The 21,047-nt window shown below is 34.2% G+C and overlaps 1 protein-coding gene across 1 annotated transcript in view; it reads right to left on the bottom strand.

The window, feature by feature from the left end:
• LRPPRC (leucine rich pentatricopeptide repeat containing) overlaps positions 1-21,047 on the bottom strand; it is a 111,206-nt gene that overhangs the window by 58,420 nt on the left and 31,739 nt on the right. Inside the window, exons 12-15 of the mRNA XM_059943451.1 lie at positions 16,371-16,489; positions 14,539-14,632; positions 11,361-11,427; positions 1,337-1,364 (exon numbers count right to left, since the gene is read on the bottom strand). Of these exons, the coding sequence (XP_059799434.1) occupies positions 1,337-1,364; positions 11,361-11,427; positions 14,539-14,632; positions 16,371-16,489 (308 nt within the window). The remainder of the gene's footprint in view (positions 1-1,336; positions 1,365-11,360; positions 11,428-14,538; positions 14,633-16,370; positions 16,490-21,047) is intronic.

The following is a 21,047-nucleotide window of genomic DNA, read 5'->3' as shown; positions in this document are numbered from 1 at the left end:
TAAATAACTTTTTTTTTTAAGTTTTTCAACATTTTCCCAGTCATTTTAATGGCATTAAAACAAAAGGGGGTCGAAAGTTCTAACATGTTTGCTCTCATTGATTCTTATCAACTGAACACACAAAAACTAAAGACTTACTCATCAACATTAATTCTGCCCACAAAATTTCAATTTAAAAAATTCAAATATGTATTTTATGATGAAAACGATTATAAAACCTACATACAGTACTGACATCTAACTTCTGAACACAGTACTTGACTATATATCCACAGGCAGAAGATAATAAGAAAGGAACATAGTTTTCTGAAGTGATATGAGTTAGGAATTCTGAATTACTTCATGTGCATACTACGACTGAACTTATTTGTTCTTTAAATAGTGCCTGGCACATACCGTTAAGTATTAACAACCCAAACTACAGCAGCTTCTTCAACTATTTATTTTCTAATATGGAAAATTAGTCAAAACTGACCATACCCCACTTCACTCCACCATGAAATCATGCTGCTGTTAATAGCAATTCAAAGGTTAAGGTAGAAACTGTTCAAAAGCAAAGCAAAACAAAACAATCCTTACCTACAAACTGTTTTTTAACCAACACAGACATGTGTAGAAGGTAGACAATAAATTCTACCAGAAGTTGTAGCCATACATCAGACATGACAGCCAAATTTAACACCAAATTTTGAACAAAGACACATTTAATAAACCAATGAAAAATCTTTCTAGACAAAAAATTAGTTCTAAATATAAATATCTCAACCATATATTATAACTGACTATATAGTTTGAATGGCAGTTTAAGTAATACTAAAAACAGAACTGAATGAAAATAAGATTTTTAAAAATATTTAAATTGGGAATTCCAATCAATAATGTGCATTCTGATTTTATTAAGCTACAAATATTCTTGTAATTCAGCATAAGGATCATTGTACTTCCTGCATAAAAGCAGTTAACTTCTTAAAAAGATAGCAGTTTAAAATTAATTTGTGTATCATTCATATATATACATATAGACTACACTTACACAAACATATACACACATGTATATATTTTTAAAAATAATTATTAAATCTGTATGGTTACTGCAATAATGTTAACAGTTGTTTTTTGGAAAAGTTGAAAACCTTAATGAAGAATTTAGGACAAAGTAAAGGATCACTTCAATAATAAATTTCATGCTCCAGGAAAGCAGTTTTAAGACTAAAACGACAAACTTCAAGATTCTAAATTCACTTAATTTATAATGATACATGACAAATATATGAAGCTATTATAACTTTTGCTTTTTATATACCATGTTATGATTTGCAATATTAGGAATACTTACCTTGCTCCAAAGGTTTATATTCATAGACCTGCAGGGGGCAGCAAAGGATTAAAAATAAACCCAAAAGTTTAAAAAACATTTTTAAGTTAAAAGACACTAGCAATTATTATATGCAATGCATACAGATCAAAGCCCTAAAAAAAATAAGTAAATAAGTGTTTCCAAAATCAAGGTGAATTTTCAGGGCAAGGTAATTTAGAAAGATTGACTCTCATTTACTTTGAACCCTCAAAATAAAGAGATTTACTGATTCTTGCTCTTGCTCTGACTCAAGAACAAGAATCAGTAAATCTTGGGGTCCCAGTTTGATGGAGCAGGATATTTGCATGGTCTCAAGTGTCTACCCAAGACTGCTTATTACTTGTAATGGTAAAGACAGTAACCACATAATGGAGAAATCAAACCAGTATCTTCACTGAGTGATCAAAATTAACACCACTAATGAGATGCTGATGGACACATTTTAGATTTAATTCCCTGAGAAGGACAGAACATCACTCCTGCGGTATTCCAATCAGGGATGTAACATGAAACTAATCATGGGGAACCATCATGAAGAACATTCTAGAAAATAACCGGCCTGTATTCTCCAAAACTATTAATGTCATAAACGACAAAGGCTGAAGAACTGTTCCAGATCAGAGAAAATTAAAGAGAAAAGACAACTAACATCCGTCCCTGAACTGGATTCTGTTCTGGAGGGAGGAAAATAAAAAAAATTTTTTTAATTTAAAAAAGAGAGCGAGAAAGAGAAAATAATTGATAAAACTGGTATATGAGCTATATTAGATAAAAATATTCCATCAATGTTAAATTTCCTGAATTTGTCAACTATGATGCAGTTGTGTTAAGGGAACATCCTTGTTCTGTGCAATTATATACTGACGTATTTAAGGATAAAGGGTCATGACATATGCAACCTAAGCCCAAATAGTTCCAAAAAATTAAAATTTATATATATATACATGCATGTATAAATAGATGGAGAGAATGTATAATGTCAAAAAATGCTAAAAGTTAATAAATGGGGTATATAAAAGTTCTCTGTACTACTCTTGTAATTTTCTATAAATTTGAAATTATTTCAGGAAAGCAAAAAGAACGGCTCACCCAAATTCTGACTGTTTAAATGAAAAATCATTTACAAAACTGGGTAACCAATGAACCCTAGTCTTATACTATTTAAGCTTTGTAAACTTAATGTCTATAAGCTTTGTATATTTAATTCAAACACAGAATCTACTTTAAGAAGACTAGTTACGTTTTAATGATAATTTTACAATGCGAATATGATTTATATATTTATTATAATTATGTATATTATACTTAACATTGTAAAATACCCACAAAATTTACAGGCCTTTTTAAACCTATACCCACAAAAATTCATAGCCCTCTTTAAACTTGAGGTTGGGAAGTTTAGGGTGGACTGTTTTGGTATAGTGAGTTAATAAGGCACTTATTTTAACTTTAAAAACATTCAGAATGAACTACTGACACACATGACTACTTGGATGGATTTCAGGGACATTACGCTGAGTGAAAAAAGGCCAATCTCAAAATATGATACACTCTATGAGTCCAGTTATATAACCTTTGCAAACTAAAATTATAAAAATTGAGAACAAATTAGTGGTTGCCATAGGTTAGGGATGGTGGATGGGAGATAAAGAGGTACTGGGGGCAGGGGGTAATTTGTAGTGATGGCATAGTTCTGTATCTTCACTGCAGTAATGGTTACACAAATCTATACGTGTGATAAAATGAGATGTAACCTTTGGGGGAAAATGGATGGAGAGTATACAGGCCCTTTGTGTCCTATCTTTGCAACTTCCATGACTCCACAATTACTTCAAAACAAAAAATAAGAACATGTTCCATGCCCCTCTAGAATCCTCTGCCTTATGATAAAATCATCCCTTCTACTAAAGCACATTAAGAAAAAGTTTTGAAAAAGATGAAATCTTATTCATAAGTGGGGAAAAAAAATGTTTACGAAGCCCTGCATTTAATAATGTTTCTTCCAATTTTGGAAAAAACTCTTCGAGTAATCAGTTAGCAGAAGACATGATAAACTGACCCAAAAATTGTCTGACCTAAAAATTGTATCTCTAGGCTGAACTGGAAGACAACCTCTCAACTGTTACAAGAAAGCTTTTCATCTCATCCATCCACTGATTACACAGCAGCCTCCTCCGACTACTTGACACCTCCATATGTTTAAAAAAAAAAAAATTTTTTTTTTTTTTTGACCAAATAGTAAGTGAAAGAAGAGTGAGCACTCAAAATATGAAGATACGGACTTCCCTGGCAGTCCAGCAGGTAAGATTCCGCGCTCCCAATGCAGGGGGCCCGGGTTCGATCCCTGGTCGGGGAACTAGATCCCGCATGCACGCCACTACTAAGAAGCCCACATACTGCTACTAAGAATCCCGCATGCCGCAACTAAGAAGTCCACACGCCGCAACTAAAGAGCCCTCATGCCGCAACGAAGATCCTGCGTGCTGCAACTAAGACCTGGCGCAGCCAAACTAATTAGTTAAAAAAAAGAAGATAAAATGCTGTGCAGTGAAGAATAAGATACAGTAAAAGTTTATACTGATAAAAAAATCAGGCATCTTTTTTGGTTAGGCTAGAATCTGCTTTAATTCCAAGAAATCTGAACCTGTAGATAGATGCTTCCCACACCTAAGGAATTGGGGTAGGGGGTGGTGGTGCTGGGGAGGAAGGTGGGGATAAGAGGAGTAGGGAAATCAGTTTGCAAGGACTTGAGAAGCCAATGCCCAAAAGTGTACAATATTAAGTGGCAAGATTTGCAGTGGTTTGTCATCTGTCCTGTACCATGGACCCCTTTGGGAATTTGGTGAATTCGTTTTCTCAGTTACTGTTAGTTTTGTAAGGTGTGATAACGTTACAGTGGTTGTTTTATTTAAAGTAAGTTCTGAGGTATATACGAGACAGAATGACAAGAGGTCCATAATTTTAAACAGTCTAGGGGAAAAAAGGGGGGTGGGGGTGGGGAAGGAATAAATGAAACAAGACTGCCCAAATCTTAACTGTTGAAGCTGGGCAGTGGCTACTTTGGAGTTCTACTTTCGTGAATGACTGAAAGCTCCATAATGAAAAATAAACACATACCATCTCTGGTCTAAATTCTGTATCTCTATTCTAACTCTCAGCATTAATAAACTGGGTTTTCTTTTTAAGAAAAGCTACTTTAATCATATCTTTCATCAAACATCAACTTAATGTAGAACAAAAAATATTCCTAGGATAGTAAATTGCCATCAAACCTGGCATGAAGTACCTAGGGAAGGCATAGAGGCAAACTTTCAAAATTGTACACATATCTAAAATAACTGAAAATGACTAAAAGCACTACCTTGAACATGAAGCTTCATGACAGATGGCACAGGTCCAGAAAAAACAAACTAAAAAACCCCATACAGAAATCTTTTAAACTAAGCTGTGTGAAGGATAGTTAACACTTCTTCATCACACACGCAATCCCTGCAATCTGGCTTCTGGCCCCAAACCTCCACTGAAAGTACTCTTACTATTACCACTAATCTCAATTCAAAATTCAACTAACACCTTCTGGTCCCCTTTGACTAAGTTTTGAGATTTGTGCTGTTGATCATTCCCTGCCATTCTTCCAGTGATGCTACTCAATCTGTTACCGAAATTCTCCTGCCCTAGGTGCTCCTTAAAAACAGTCCTCTGTACTAGCTTCCAAGTGCATTATATTTTTTAATTTTTAAGACAATCCTGCAAGTAGGTATTTAAATTCCTTGTTTCACAGAAGAAGAAACAGACTCAGAAAGGCTAAGTTTAGAATTATCTTCACCGGAAGTTCCACAGGCACCTAAAAGGATCCCACGAATTGCTGATTATCTCTTGCTGTTGTCCTATTCCCCCACCTACCCTTACGGTCCCCTTTTCTCCCCGCTTCAAATATCCATTGTCAGTCTTATCTTCATTACGTTAATCTTTCAGCGGCTGAAAGCCATGACTCAAGGTCTAAACTTCATAACTTAGAATGAGATCATTGTAAAGAGCCCCAGGCTACCATTTTGGCTTTATTTCTTGCCATTATTTCATGGGCAACCATTATGTCAATCTATCATCAGGTTCCCAAATGCACTGTTCTCTCAGCTTCAATGCCTTTGCCTGGAATGCCCTCCCTTCCCCTGGGCAAATGCTTATTCATCCTTTAACCTCAGTTCAGCACCTTCTCTACACATCTTGCCCTGACCCATCCCTCCCCTAACCTTGGCAGAAAGAGACAGTGATTCAGTTATATATATATATATTCTTTTTCGTATTCTTTTTCATTATGGTTTATTACAGGATATTGAATATAGTTCCCTGTGCTATACAGTAGGACCTGTTGTTTATCTCTTTTATATATAGTAGTTTGCATCTGCTAATCCTAAACTCCTAATTTATTCCTCCCCCCATTTCACCTTTGGTAACCATAAGTTTCTTTTCTATGTCTGTGAGTCTGTTTCTGTTTTGTAAATAAGTTCACTTGTATCATATTTTAGATTCCACATATAAGTGATATATGATATTTGTCTTTCTGACTTACTTCACTTAGCATGATAATCTCTAGGTCTCTCCATGTTGCAAGCAAATGGCATTGTTTCATTCTTTTTATGGCTGAGTAGTATTCCATTGTGTGTGTGTGTGTGTGTGTGTGTGTGTGTGTGTGTGTGCGCGCGTGTATACACCACATCTTCTTTATCCATTCAGATAGTATCTTCTCTATATATTCATAATTATCAAGACAAGTTTGCAGTTGCTTTCCTATTTTCTGGTACCTAATTAACAAGTTGGGGGCAAGAAGATTCCTATTCATTCTTGAATTACCTATTACCTCACAGTCCCAGCCCTTAACACACACTAAGAGCTAATATTTCCTGAGTACTCACAAACTGTACTTCATGAAGTACTTCCCTTCTCCTTGTAAAAATGTCATGAGTGGGAGCCTCACTGGCTGACTGAAAAGAGGAACTTAACACCTGGCACTTAACTTGGTTGACTGTGACAGGGCTAGTGTCAGAAACTTGACTTTTGTCAACATGTGAAAGGCAGCTCTGCTCCAATGGTACAGATTCCTACTTTGTCAAGTTCAAACTCTTGCCACTGGGTCAGAAAAATCTCTCCTTATATCACAGAACTCTTTATCTACGGACTACGAAGACTTAAGTGCCTCCAAGCCAATTCTCAAACATTTCTCTTTTTGGTATTTGCCAACCAAATTCTGAACTATCTTCAGCGACATTTTGTCTCTTAGAAGTGACTCAATATTTCTGGGGTGGAGTTTTCAGTAATATACAAAATGTACACTGCCTTCTTTCTCATTTGAACTTTGTTCAGCTGCTGCTATTGTTAAGAGGAAAGAAAGTCTTATTCATACTAAACATATTCTTGCCCTGGATTTGACGGAAGAATTCACTAACTTAACCAGAGTAAATGCCCTTTCAAATACTTTTAAATAGCTTTATTTTTTTTTTAATTTGAAAGTAAAAATTCCCTAATAACCTTGAATAATCTCACCCTAACTAATAGCAAAACTGAATTTTAAACATTTTATATAGGTGACTTCGCCTCTATAGGCTACCAATTTGGTTTATACATTGGGAAACTTTGGGAAGGCATGACACTTAATTGGTATTCAATGACCATCTCCTGAGCTTATCAATTTACAGAAACACTAGCTTGCCACTTAAACACCACTCAAACACCACTCCCAGAATATATGAAGAAAATAGTGTTGGTCTTTCAAAAATATTGTGGGATAGCGTAAAAAATTAATCTGGGCCCAAACAGGTTACAGAACACATGGGAGGAACTACTGCCTCTTGGACCATGGATCTACCACTATTAGGCAGATAATACTAAAGGCAGATAACTCTTTCAAAAATTGCATTCCAATACCAAAATGCACATCCAAGTTTCCCTTAGAATTAGCTAAAGTGACTATGCTATCTCATTTAATGTTTTATAACTATGAATAATTTTTTTGGTAACTTTAAGTGAATCTCTTATGGGCTAATCCTTATAGGAGCTGCAGGACTCTACCGGCAATACCAATCAGTTTGGTTTTCAGAACAGCTTTCAGTCACTCAGCCAATTCTAAAGTTGCCAGAAGAGTACAACAGGACCCTGAGAAGCATGTGATAGGTGACCGTTTCAAAAGCTGTACTGAATGTACTGACAAAGGGATTTGAAAATATATATACTATTTGGCTCAGCATCGAATGAAAGAATAGAAGGCTACATTAATGCCAAGATAATGGACTGTAATGACTATGTTTTGAATTTTTAATAGTTTTGGGGGTGGGAGGAAAAGAAAGAAATTACTTCTAGTCAAATACTTCAAATTTTGCACATTCTTATGATTAATGCCAAATTACCACAACCTGAAACTTTTCGGTATCTACAATAAGAAAAATTCATCAACATAATATAGTTTTAGAACCTACAGATTTAAAATATTTCTCTGGATGGGACTAATTAAAACTTGTTTTTATAGGGCAGACTATCAGAGCAGAGAGACCTTGACAAATAGAGAGCCCTGGAGAACTGCAGAGGGTTGTCCTCAGGCTTCAGCTAAGTACTGATAAGCACATTTGAGTGAAGAAACAATCTGAAGTCCAGGAAACTACCTGAGAACTTTCCAGAAGCTCAAAAAAAGACATTTCCCAGAACCCACACATGGGATTGGAATAGTTCACATTCCTAATAATCTCAAAATACATGGCTAGCAGACAGAATTATCAGTATCAGGAGGATACTACCTTAATAGCAGGGCTTGACTAATTTAGTGGGAATAATCCTAGACTAAAAGCTGCTCTAGTCCTACCTAACAAGGCACAGAAGCAAGCACTAAGAAAACTGTTCCAAGTAACTTAACACTGTCTCAGAACAAAGCTCAAAAATATTTAGAGGAATTGAAAAAAAATCCATATCCACCAGCATAAAATCCACATCTGGCATCCAAACAGAAATTATAAACAAGCACACATGTATGATGCCTGAAAAAAAAATTAATTAACAGAATTAGTAGGCAAGAACATCAAAACATCTATCATTAATATCTCCATATAGAGAAGAAGGAAGAAAGAAGCATGAACGTGATAAGGAGACATGGAAGATTAAAAAAAAAAAAAATCTGAATTTCTAGAAATGAACAATATAACGTCTGAGATTCAAATACATCCTAGATGTATCTCTGCTTCAGCCAGCCTCCACACTGCACAAGTTAGTCTACTTTCTTCAGAATAAAGGACAAGTTCCTTCATGTTTTTAAAAATATTTTACAATCTGATTCTAACCAACATCTCCAATCTCAGCAATAAATACTTGTTGAATTAAAGAGAATGCTCAAAAACAGAGGCAGAAACACAGAATATATAAGGCCTCGATAATTAATTCAACAGTGCTAATCATGTGCCAGGTATTAATATCTACGTGCTGAAGATAGTGCAATAAACCAAACACGGAACTTATGTTCTAATAATCAAAATAGCTACCACAAAATCTTTGTCACAAAATAGGAGCAAAAAAAGATAAGCATGCCCTTATTTAGGACATTTTATTTTTCCAAATTGCAATACATTAGGGTAACTAACTTCCCAGCCCACAATAAACCAGAAACAGCAAATTATTTTAGTGTATGTAGGTTAAGGTAAGTACACTGAAAGTTGTCAAGAGGGACAGTAAAAAAAAAAAAATCTTACAGCAAAGATGACACAAAATTAAAAAGTAGAAACAGAAAACACAGCAACCAGACACACTTACTGGAGAGGTGAGCAGCTCTCCATACTATAATCTTTAAGCCACTAAAAGCTCAATGACTGACCTAGGTATATATCAGAATATGCAATTAGGTTTTTTTCATCATAATGAATCAACTTTATAGTCCAAGCACTTTGTTTAAGAAGTCTAGGATTGGGCTTCGCTGGTGGCGCAATGGTTAAGAATCCACCTGCCAGTGCAGGGGACATGGGTTCGAGCCCTGGACCGGGAAGATCCCATATGCCGCGGAGCAACCAAGCCCGTGCGCCACAACTACTGAAGCCCGCAGGCCTGGAGCCCCTGCTCCGCAACAAGAGTAGCCCCCGCTCGCCGCAACTAGAAAAAGCCTGCGCTCAGCAACGAAGACCCAACGCAGCCAAAAATAAATAAAATAAATAAATTTATTAAAAAGAAAAAAAGAAGTCTAGGATTTGTGAAATATAACAACTGCCTTTCAAACTGAAAAAAATAATAAAGGTAAAGAAGGAAATACCCATGATCTGGAAGTTTGTATGAAAAACTTGTTTTCAAGTCTTTTGTCAAGGACAAAAGAGAAAAGTCACTATATTACATATACTTCATAATGCATTATGGGTTCTTGTTTTAAAATCTGGCTCTATTAGCATTTTTATCTACTTGATTATGTGTTCTGTATTTTTCAAACTTTATTTTAAAGGCACAGACCTTGGTTGTTTTTTTTTCTTTCTTAACTTCAGGAAAACAGCAACTATTTAAATGTATGTAGGTGTATGAGAGGAGTGGAACTGTACTGGCTAAATAAAGAATGGCAACAAGAATCCCTCCTACTTGTTCTGTCTCTTCTTGCCTGCAATGGAGGTTCCGGAGATGTCAACAGAAAACCTAGGGCTTCCATCAACAAACAGTCCAAAAATTACTGGGATCAATATCAGAAGTCATTAACATTATAAACACAGAAAGAATGACAATATTAGAAACTCATCCTTTTGCAACCACCTCTGCTAACAACTGATTCAACAAGGATTACCAACTGCTACTATCACCACTGAGTGAAAGGTGCTAGAAAACAGGGTAGACACACTATCTCAAAGTATCACCCCACAGACGCCTTACTAATTACAAAGGAGATGAGGTTCCTTTGCAAGGAAGAGAAGTGGGGGCCACCAATGTAAGCAAATGATCAAAATTAGCTGATGGCACCAAATTTGGACACCTGACATTATATTCCTTAAGAACTGCCAATCACCTATGAAATATACTTGCTAAAAATGTTCAATCTGAGTCTGATCATGAGGGAAAAATTAGGTAAACACAAAATATGAGAGGGACATTCTATAGAGAAAGAAGCCTCGACTCTTTCCCCACCACCACCAAAAAAGTAAGGAATTGTTTTTAAGAGAATAAAGAGATAGCAATCAAATACCGTGCATGAACTTAACTGAATCCTCAAAAAGTAAAACAGCTATAAAAGAATTTTAGAACAGCTGGGACAATCTTAACACACACTATGTATATTAGTTGATATTACAGTATTGTTAATTTTTAGGAGTGATACTGGTATTGTGATTACATAGATGATGACCTTATTCTTAAGAGAGATATATTGAAGGATCCAGTATCATGATGTCTACAACTTCAAGGAGTTCAGCAAAAAAGGAGAAAAAGTGTATATATGTATATGTATATGTCCATATGTATATATCAGAGAAAAAGTGTATGAGAGAGAAAGCAAGTCAATATGGCAAAATATCAACAATTGGTGAATCTACATAAAGGGTATGTGAGTATTTCCTTTACCACTCTTTCAACTTGTCTTTATGTTTGAATATTTTCAAAATAACAAAATTGGAAGAAAAGGTCATTAACATTCCCTGAGCACACCGAGGACGAGAGTTGTATTACACTGAATAAAAGTCCTCTTGTAATTAAACGCTCAAAGTATAAATCAAATATACATGCAAATCTGTCTATAACTCCAACTCGCCATTTTCAAAGAGTGCTTTCTTTTTTTGAAACAAGACCTCTACCAAATCAGTATGAATTTCTTGGAATAGATGATAAAAAAAAGGCAGCCTAAACTCACAACTACTTAGTAGGAAGAATAAAATAGATAAGGTTATTCAGGTAACTAGTATACTGGAAGATAAGAATATCCGTTTCTTTCCTCACACAGTAGGTCAAAAAGACAGGAGAAATCAGTCTATATTCAGGCAAAGATTATATAAGGTGATCACCTTACCTCCTAAAGCCTAGAATTAGGCTGCCTCTCAATGAAGCAAATGAGAAAGGCAATGTATTTGATTCCACTGCAAAAGAAAATAATCATCATGAAACCCCAGACCAAAACCAAAAACTTAAATTATCAATTTATTTGAAAGCACATTTATACCAATACCTTTCAATTTTCATCTGGGAAATATTATTTTAAAAATGGAAAAGTTTTCATACAAAGTTAATTAGAAATTGCAGAAATACATATTGGCAATATAAGCTATCCTTTTAAAACACTTTACTTCATTTACATAAATCTATACAACTAATGAATTTATAAATATTCTTTTGTATAAATGGCAATAACTAATCTACCAGCATACTCAAAGTCAGTCTGGTACACATACCAAGGCTGTATGTTACTGGACAACATGGCACTGTGAAGGGAGAGACTGTAACTACCCTTTAAAGACAGAAGATGAGGGGGAAAGTTCTTTTCTGAGAGTGGTGTTGGATTCTGTTGAACCACTCACACTTCCTCATTCTATTTTCCACATGATCTATGACCTGCATTCATGCAAGAGTGACAACCTAAAGTCATAATAACCTCTTTACCTCTGTTATGTAACTGATTTATACTGATCTTTCACTTTTCTGATGATTTGTTTGCTCTACTATTCATTTTGGTATTTAAGTCTACAGCCTTGTATGTTTCAATGCTGACATTCTAAGCCTGATTTGCCTTAGTATAAGAATCAGGTCTTAATGCATAAGACCTGATTCTCCACATAACCCTTGCCATAATTAGCTTGGGATAGAATAACAGTAGGCATATCCTGAATTTATTTTTCCCTGTCACTATATTAAAATAATGCCATGTTATAAGTAATTGTTTTAATCTTTTCAGTATATATGCAAAGTGGCTACTGAATGACTCAAGAGGGATGGAATTAGAGAGGAACTCATAGTGGAGGCAAATTCTGAAGACAGAATTAATAAATACAGTTTAGGTAAAGATTAAGATAGCTGGTTAACTTAAAAAACAAAAAACTCATGGGAAAAATCACAGTAGGTTTTAAGATTTGCTCATCTCCCTAAATATGAATAAAAATTTAACCCGCACACCTAAGGAGAAATACTTTAGACTGACTGTTATATCCCTTGAACAGGAAGCATAAGTTTTTCAGTGGTTTCATGTAGCATTTAAAACTCTAAAAATCATCTCTGGAATGAGCTGTATTTAGTCACTCAGGAATTTTAAAGTGGATACACCACATGCTTTTTGGTAACCTTTAATTTTGCTTGATCAAATTAATTTCCACACCTACAAAATCAAGTGGGAAAATGTTTCTTACTACTCCACAAACTTGATCAAAATAAGCCATTTAATAAGTCAGGGGGATGGAATGTACAGCATGGTGACTACAGTTAATAATACTATATTTCATATGTGAAAGTTGTTGAGAGAGTAGATCTTGGAAATCCTCATCACAAGAAAAAAAATTTTTGTAACCATGTATGTGGACGAATGTTAACCAGATTTACTGTGGTGACCACTTTGCAATATACAGAAATATTGAATCATTATGTTGTACACCTGAAACTAATATAATATTGTATATCAATTATACCTCAATTAAAAAAAAAAAAGACAAGCCATTTACTTTTCTCGACTACCTGCCATTCCTTGTAGTAACCAAAAGTGCCTATCTATAAGCAGCCTACAGGGAATACCAGCAATTATAGAACTAACTGCTCTTCAAAGATCTGTAATTCAAAGGGTGAGGGAGCTGAAATCTTCTTTAGTCTTTAAGTTCATGGCATTTTTCTTTTTCACATTTAATAAACAGCCTCTTGGAAACTTATTTCTAAACTATTCAGATTAGTATTTTACAGAATATTATCAAGTTTTTATTCATTAAAAAGGTGACCAGAAACATCTCAGCAAGCTGGAAGGCTGCTGACAAGAAGCATCTAGTTTCCTTAGCAACAAACAAGTGTGAAAAAATTCAAGAGGCTGACAATGAAGTGGAATGGATGGTATGATAAAGGGAAAAGGCAGCTCTCATGTATCCACCTTATGCACCCAGATTTCTCGCTAATGCTTCTCTGTTTTCATCTTGTCAGTATGGAAAAATCTATATATTATACAGAGTAGAAGGCAAAATCAATACTCTCGGATAGCAGCCAGCATTAATACTCAACCTTACACTCAAATAACTACACCTCTAACAGTCAACGCTTTCATACTGAACACTTCGCCTTTCCCTTTATAATAATACAATAAACTATTTAAAATAAACACAAGTAATATATACCAGTAATCTGGTTTTTACAAAGCTTCCAGTTACACAATTTGAATATACGTTAATAAAAGCTTATTAACTTTTAACATTTCAGTGGGCTAGAAGTTGATGTTTGTATATTTATTTTTAAATATCTCTTTCACAAGATCTGAAACACTGTCAAGACAATGCCATAGATATGTTAAAAAATTAAAATTAAAAAATGTCTAATTTATTAAAATTAAAACATAGTATAGTGGAAAAATAAGTTTAAGATTAGATGATCTTGGTTCTGACTCAATCACTAACTTTGGGCAAATCATTTAACATCTCTATGCCTTTCTTCATCTATCAATGATGGAAGTTTATTAACATGTGATAAACGTTGTAAAGCACCCTATCATTTATAAGTGTTTGGAAACAGTTACTGTGTTTTTAATAATGAGGACTGGGAGATGGCTTCGTGTAACTTAGGGCCATAATAGGCATTAGTTTAGAAAACACTTTCAAAAACAAGATCTCATATGATTCTCACAACTCTCACAAGGTAGACAGATAGGCAATACTATCCCATTTCATAAAATTGAAATAAAAGAACGATACGGATATTTGTTTCAGGTCCCATAATCAGCAGCTTAATTATAAACAGGACCCAAGTCCTCTGGATCCCCAGTCCAACCTAACACCATGTTATCTCCAAGGTCCTATTAACTTTAAAGTTACTTCCAAATTATCTACAAGTTCAACTCATAAACTATCTTATAAGGCTAACTTAAATAAAACATATAAAAACTTCCTTGCTTTTGAGGAAAATACTTTGAACTACCTGAGGCAGGCAGTGAGGGCATGAACCACCCTGTATGCCCTCAAAGTAACTGAAATTAACACCTGTCAAGCTTACTTCTAATGCTGCATACTTACAAAATGATAAAATATAGTCTAAGTTTCCATTTACTGCTTCAATTCTCAATTCAGCTTGAGAAAATATACTATCTTCATGTAGACATCCATTTTCCTAGGGATAAAGCATATTTCAATGATAATACACCTCAGCTAAAAATATTTTGATATGTCATTCAAATTTCCTGTTTTCCCGTTTCTTTATATGACCGTATTCTGATAATCTTTCATTTAAAAAAGATCGTTTTCTAAAATAATGCAAATAAACTGAATAACCAAACTTTAGCAAAAGCTATGAGATACAGTCCCAACATCCCAAATTAAATGTTATTGTCAAATTCATGTAATCTGTTACCCTTAGAGTGCCTTCCTTCTAGGAAGAGTTTACTATTGAAGACATTAGAACAATTCTCTAATTAACAACAAAATAAAAATTGAATGCATTGATCTAAAATGATATTTTAAGACATATAATGAGGTAAAGATCAAATTTATTTTTATTTAACTCCAAATGGCTAATGACTTATCTCAACATCATATTTAATAATTTAAGTATATGGGCTGAAATTTAGCCAAACATGTCTACTGAACCCCTTTATAATAAGAGCACAATATTAAAAATTCACTAATCAATAATAAGAAATGAATAAAGATAAATTACAGTATATCCACACAATAAAACATCATACAAGCATAAGCAATCATTTGTGGAATTACATACTATAATGTAAAGGTGCCAAGTGAAAAAAGTAGGTTTTGGGGAAATAAGAATATGTGGGAAAATTACTTTTTTAAATATATTTTTTAACAGTAAAATATGTATAGCACAGTGTCAAAATACACTGTTAAATACTCAGGGAATAAAGGTAAAGACACTCAAGACATAAACTCTCCCTTTAAGAGGTGTAATTATGAAATCATTTCAAGGAAAGAAAAGAACACTCTAACAATATTAGAAAAATAAAGGCTTTATGTGAATAACCACCTAGGAAACAGGTCTTCTGAACAAAATATTTCTTACTAAAATGTGTGGTACTCCGCCACGTTGTTCCTAATTGCATAGCACTTTATTCTGAAAATGGAAAGTGTAACCATTGCTGACCCAGTGCACTGGGTCAATTTTTCATATGCCCCTTTATAAATGCCTTACTTATTCTGGTGGGGACAGGAATTATCTGGCAGGAAAACAATGCTCTGGGGTCAAACAAAAAAGATTACTTAAAAAAAAAAAACAAAACAGAATATAAATATACTAAGAGTTTATTATGAAAATTCATATAGAAGTGAAAAGCAATATTCAAAAATGAAAGGTGCAGTTGCACTGTAGAGTGGGATTAAAAAGTGAAACTGTTTCATTTAAATTTTGTCTGATATTGGCATACTGTCTTTTCAACACACAAGAAAAATACTACTTTACCTTTATAAGACTTTTAAGTTTAGTAACTACAGATGCTAGACTTCCCTGGTGGTCCAGTGGGTAAGACTCTGTACTCCCAATGCAGGGGGCCCAGGTTCGATCCCTGGTAGGGGAACTAGATCCCGCACGCATGCTGCAACCAGGAGTTCACATGCCACAACTAAGAAGCCTGAATGCCACAACTAAAGATCCCACATGCCACAACTAAGACCTGGCACAGCCAAAATAAATAAATAAATAATAAATAAATAAATATTTTTAAAAAACTACAGATGTTACACTAACCAATATTTTTACAAAGCTTCAGAAAATTATATACCAACATAACCATTTTAGTCCTCAGCTCAGTGACTTTTTATATTTTTGATTACCACGAAACATTAGGGAGGAAAAATGTTCTCTTCAATTATGAAATTAAAACCACACTTGCACTCACCTGCAAAATAGCACGAACTGACTTTACACTATCAAAGCATGGAAACACGTAATTTATGTATGTCTCTTGATCAGGAGTTACTCCTATTTCATGCATTCCTTTGAGGACTTCAACTATACCTGTAAAGTCAAATTTAGAAGCACAAAGATGAGAAACTTGGAATAAATTAACAAAAAATCAAAAAGTTCAGTTCATTTACTTTCTGAATTATAATATAGGAAAAGTACTCAGCATTTTGTTTATCTGAAAGAGAAAGAACAACAGAACTGGATAATAAGATGATAAATGAAAAAATTTTATTGCCCCTTCCTTCATCTCTCCCTATTAATTCAGGAGAAAGTGCTAAGGAAATACCCTAGAAATTATAAGAAAAATGAAAACAAGCAAGATGCTGAGTAATTTCCAGTATCCCAATTGAACAGAGATCATAAAACAGCATTGCTATCACAGAGCAACATGGATCTACAAAATAAAACTTTACATGACTAAATACTGCAGAGAGAAGGGATTAGAGGAATGGGAAGAGAGGAGATCTTTCCAAGACAAAAGTGTTTTTAAGTTAAGCACTTACGAACACTTTGTCTCAGGTATGGGACTCAGATGGGATGGAGTAGGCAGAGGATGGCTGCTTTTGTTATAAACCTTGCAGTATACTTGACTTGTAAAACTATATATGATTCTTCTGAGTGATTACTTTGATAAAAAATTAAAAATAAGTTTAAGGAAAAAAAAAAGTTAAGCACTTACGTAAAGAATTCCCTAATTGTGACCAACTAGTGATTTCCTATTTCATAATACAAGAACAAAAAATGAATAGAGAACAACTGATTCTAACGAATGTCTCATTATATTTTAAACTATAAAAGTCCTTTATCTTCACCCATTTGTAAAAATATCTTTTATTAACTTCTTAAAAGTACAGTTCATGCTTTCCAAAGCTACAGTTAGCTTCAAATAGTACAACCTGATTTAAATCAGACCAATTAATTCTAGAATATTGTCAAACTACTCAGGTATTACCTATTTTTGACAGAAGCAGCAGTTTAATAAAAGAAAGGACTCATTTGTTTTCCTCTTTAAAATTTACTTCTTTAGCTTCATTACTTTCACAGTATTAAAACTTCCCCTAAATGTCCCTGTTTTTGCCCTATGGTGTCATCTACAGAAAAATTGTATTTCCATATATTTGTTACGTAATACACTCTTAATACAAAAACTTGACTGTAAATTCTCACTGAATACAGAAACATACATGCAAGTCCAACTACATTATGAATATTTGCACAATTCTTTTAGATAAAATTTAGATTATGGATCAAAACATTTTAAATTTAAACAGTTCATTATGTTGAAAATTTCCTAATATCTTCAAAACCTTAGATAATTAGATATATTTCTCAAGTTGTAAAAATAATAGAGGGAAAAAACCCTGAAAGACAAAGCATGTGCTTACTTATAAATTTAAGAGAACATGCATGTAGAGTTGGTCCATATAGCACACACAAGTCTAACAATAATTGTAAGCAAAATTTAGAACTATTCCTCTAACAATTTCCTGGGAATTAGTACTAGTCACCTTCATATCTATCATAAAAATGGCAATCACACTGTGCTCTTCTTCATATGCAAAGATTACTAAGCACCTGACAGGAAGACATAGCTGCTTTGCTTTTCTTTTCTTTTTAGCTGCTTTTCAATTACTAGTAAGAGACTTGTGCTAATCTAATGTCCTCAATGTCCCTTCTGGTCAGTAATGACTGCTTTCATGACCACGGCTTAAAGTACGCAGCTAAATGTCTGATAAGACACTACAGTGAAGTGACAAAACAAAAACAGGTTTTGCAATTTAAAGAGACCTACCTTTCAACCCTGTTCTTCCACTTAATGGCAGTGTAAATCTGAGCAAGTAACTCCACTTTTCTGAGCCATAATTTCTTAGCTTACACACTAGAAATGGCAATATGCCAGAACCGTGCCTTCTAGACACTTTAACATGTACCTTTTGGCTTGATCCTTCTACCCACCATCCATGGATTAAGCAAGGCAATATGAGTCAAGGCACTCAATAAATAGAACAATTTTCTGACCTATAAGAGTTCATGCCTATTGAATGGATAGAAGCAAAGTAACAAAAACTGTAAATATTACCCACAGGTATGGAAAAAATTCTGTGGTCTAGGCCTACAGGAAGATGGAGGACAAGAGGAAAAAGAGAACATACTGAACAAAAAAAACTGCAGTATTGCAACTCAGTTTAGATCAATATATCAGGTTCATAATAACAAGGCTTTCATTTCAGCCTACTGGGTGGCCGGGGAGAAGAGGGGTGTATATTTCTCTATTTAAATAAAGCTGGAAATGCCTTTAGAAGTCCAATAATCTGTATTTTAACAAAAGTGTTAAAGTAAGCGATTTCTTCAAGATCAGAGACATGTCTTGAAAAAGAAACCTTGTCTCCTAATTGCTGGCAGGTGCTTGTAACACTACAAAAATGCAAAAACCTTCACTTTTCCCTCCGATCAGAAGGACTTGGGATCAAGTCATTTTGCATACAGGAATGATAATAAAGCTGCCTATTTACTTCTCAGGGTGGTCATTAAAACTAAAAAAAAAAAAGTGTGAAACCCTAAAAATACTAAACAAATGTTAATAGTAACAATGATTTAATTTTTTTAGCTGTCTTAAAAATACTCTATTTCTAAAATTTAGCATAAGGTAAATCTGTTTCATTTTCTAATGTTTGAAAACAGGTCAACAAATTGATTGGAGATAGAAGATTCCTATTCCTATACAAACACTTCCCCTCATCATCTATGCCTCAAATACATTTTATTCTTTTAATTCATTTTTCCAATAATGTTTTTCAGGGAGAGGAGTGCATTCTGCTCGTTTAGATGACCTGGGTTGGTAGCATTTGTAACTTATGTATCTTTCCAACTGAAACTAAAGCAGGTTTAAGAAAACCTGGGTTCACACCATTGCTCAGTCAAGTTCAGTCACTCCCTCAAGCACTCTGAGGAAGCACACAAGGATAGTCCCTTCAGTAACTATAGTTGGACAGGAAGAGGGAAACACGTCTCAATAAGGAGAAAGAAAGGTGATGGATCTGACATACCTACATACATCCTCCTCAAAAATACAATTCATATTTCTTTTTAAAATAAAAGATTAAAATAATCATATATTAACTTAGATAAACGAGGATCCCAAACCTCTGTGAACTTAGAAAATCTAAACAATCTAGTAAAAATATTTCAAATGTAGGCACAAGAAAGTTTATGAATCTAAAGGAAAGTCTCCATTCAAAAAGTTTTATAAGAATTAAAGTAGTTCAAACTATTGGGAAAGATAATGGTTTTCCTGAACAAATTCCACCAACTAGGACTGTTTACTGCACATAATTTTAGACTCTACCCAGAGCGCTCACTTTATGAGGAGACAATTTCTTACTTTTTAAAAAGTATCATCTACTCAACCATTTCACTCAACTGGCATTTAGGTTTTCATACCAGCCCTTCCTTTTATATTTTACCTGTTTTATATTCTTATTTTCATGTTTCCTAAATATACCAAGGGATGTAGATAATCCCTCAATCATTCTGCATTATTTCCTCTCACTTGGGCCAATTTGCTAAAATTCTAAGAGAGGACTTTTCCATTTGCACAACAGAGAAAAGTACTAGCAAGATAAGCCATGAGGAAGTCATTATAAGAATCTTTTTTAAGGGTTGGTGACGGCCAAATTTGCAGCCAGAAAAATTCTAGAATTCAATAAAAGTCTGATCATCCTATTGTTGAACACTTGGTTCAGTCTGATCTGACCTCTACATACCTTTCTTTGATTTCCTGAAGGGTTTTATTTACTCCTTATGAAACACTCCTCTACATCCTCCATCTCTGCAGCCATTATTTTCTTCTGTTAATTATTTATTTCTACCAGTTTATAATGACTTTCCCCAGACAAAAAACAAATTCACTGCACTAAAAAGAATCTTACTTTCTTATCTTACACTAAAGAAACTATACAGAATATATACAGCCATTTCCCTGTTACATGAAGAAAAGACTGTAGAATACATACTTTACTCTATTTCAGGACTTCCTGCAAAGGAGAAAGTACTTTTTAAAAACTGTAAAACAGCTGACAATCTCTTGTACTCTCAAGTTAACTTTCCAGCTTTCCTATTTTTCCAGTTAAAACCTTCATTGATTAAAAAACTTGGTACCACTTTTTAAATATGTCCTTAATGCCAAAATCGATACCTAATTTTTAACCAATAGCTAAGAATTTGTATAAAACAAGTACAGCATATTTACAAGTGTCTAATATGGAGGTGTTATGGTATTAAAAATAAGTATTTGAAACAAGAGGACAGAAATCCTAGTTCTAATCCCAGCACTACTGACAACTAGATGTGGAACGTAAGATCAGCCACTGAATCTCTCTGGGCTCTCAGTTCCTTCATTAATATAATGTGAGCTTTCAACAAGGCACCTTTGACTCTAAGATTCTAAGAAAAAAATGGCTTCAAGATAAAGTCCATTTTTCTACTAGTTTGAGTTACAACTATGGAAAAGAATTACCTGAATTCTTTCATGTTTACTAAGTAGTAAAAATGTAGTAACCAATTCAAGTCTAGATACCATGATAGGTTGAGAAAAGCAAATTTACCTGAT

The sequence above is a fragment of the Balaenoptera ricei genome, chromosome 13, assembly GCF_028023285.1.
Source record: "Balaenoptera ricei isolate mBalRic1 chromosome 13, mBalRic1.hap2, whole genome shotgun sequence".
Lineage (NCBI taxonomy): Eukaryota > Metazoa > Chordata > Mammalia > Artiodactyla > Balaenopteridae > Balaenoptera > Balaenoptera ricei.
The sequence above is the reverse complement of the archived record's forward strand: the minus strand, read 5'-3'. Positions and strand labels throughout refer to the sequence as shown.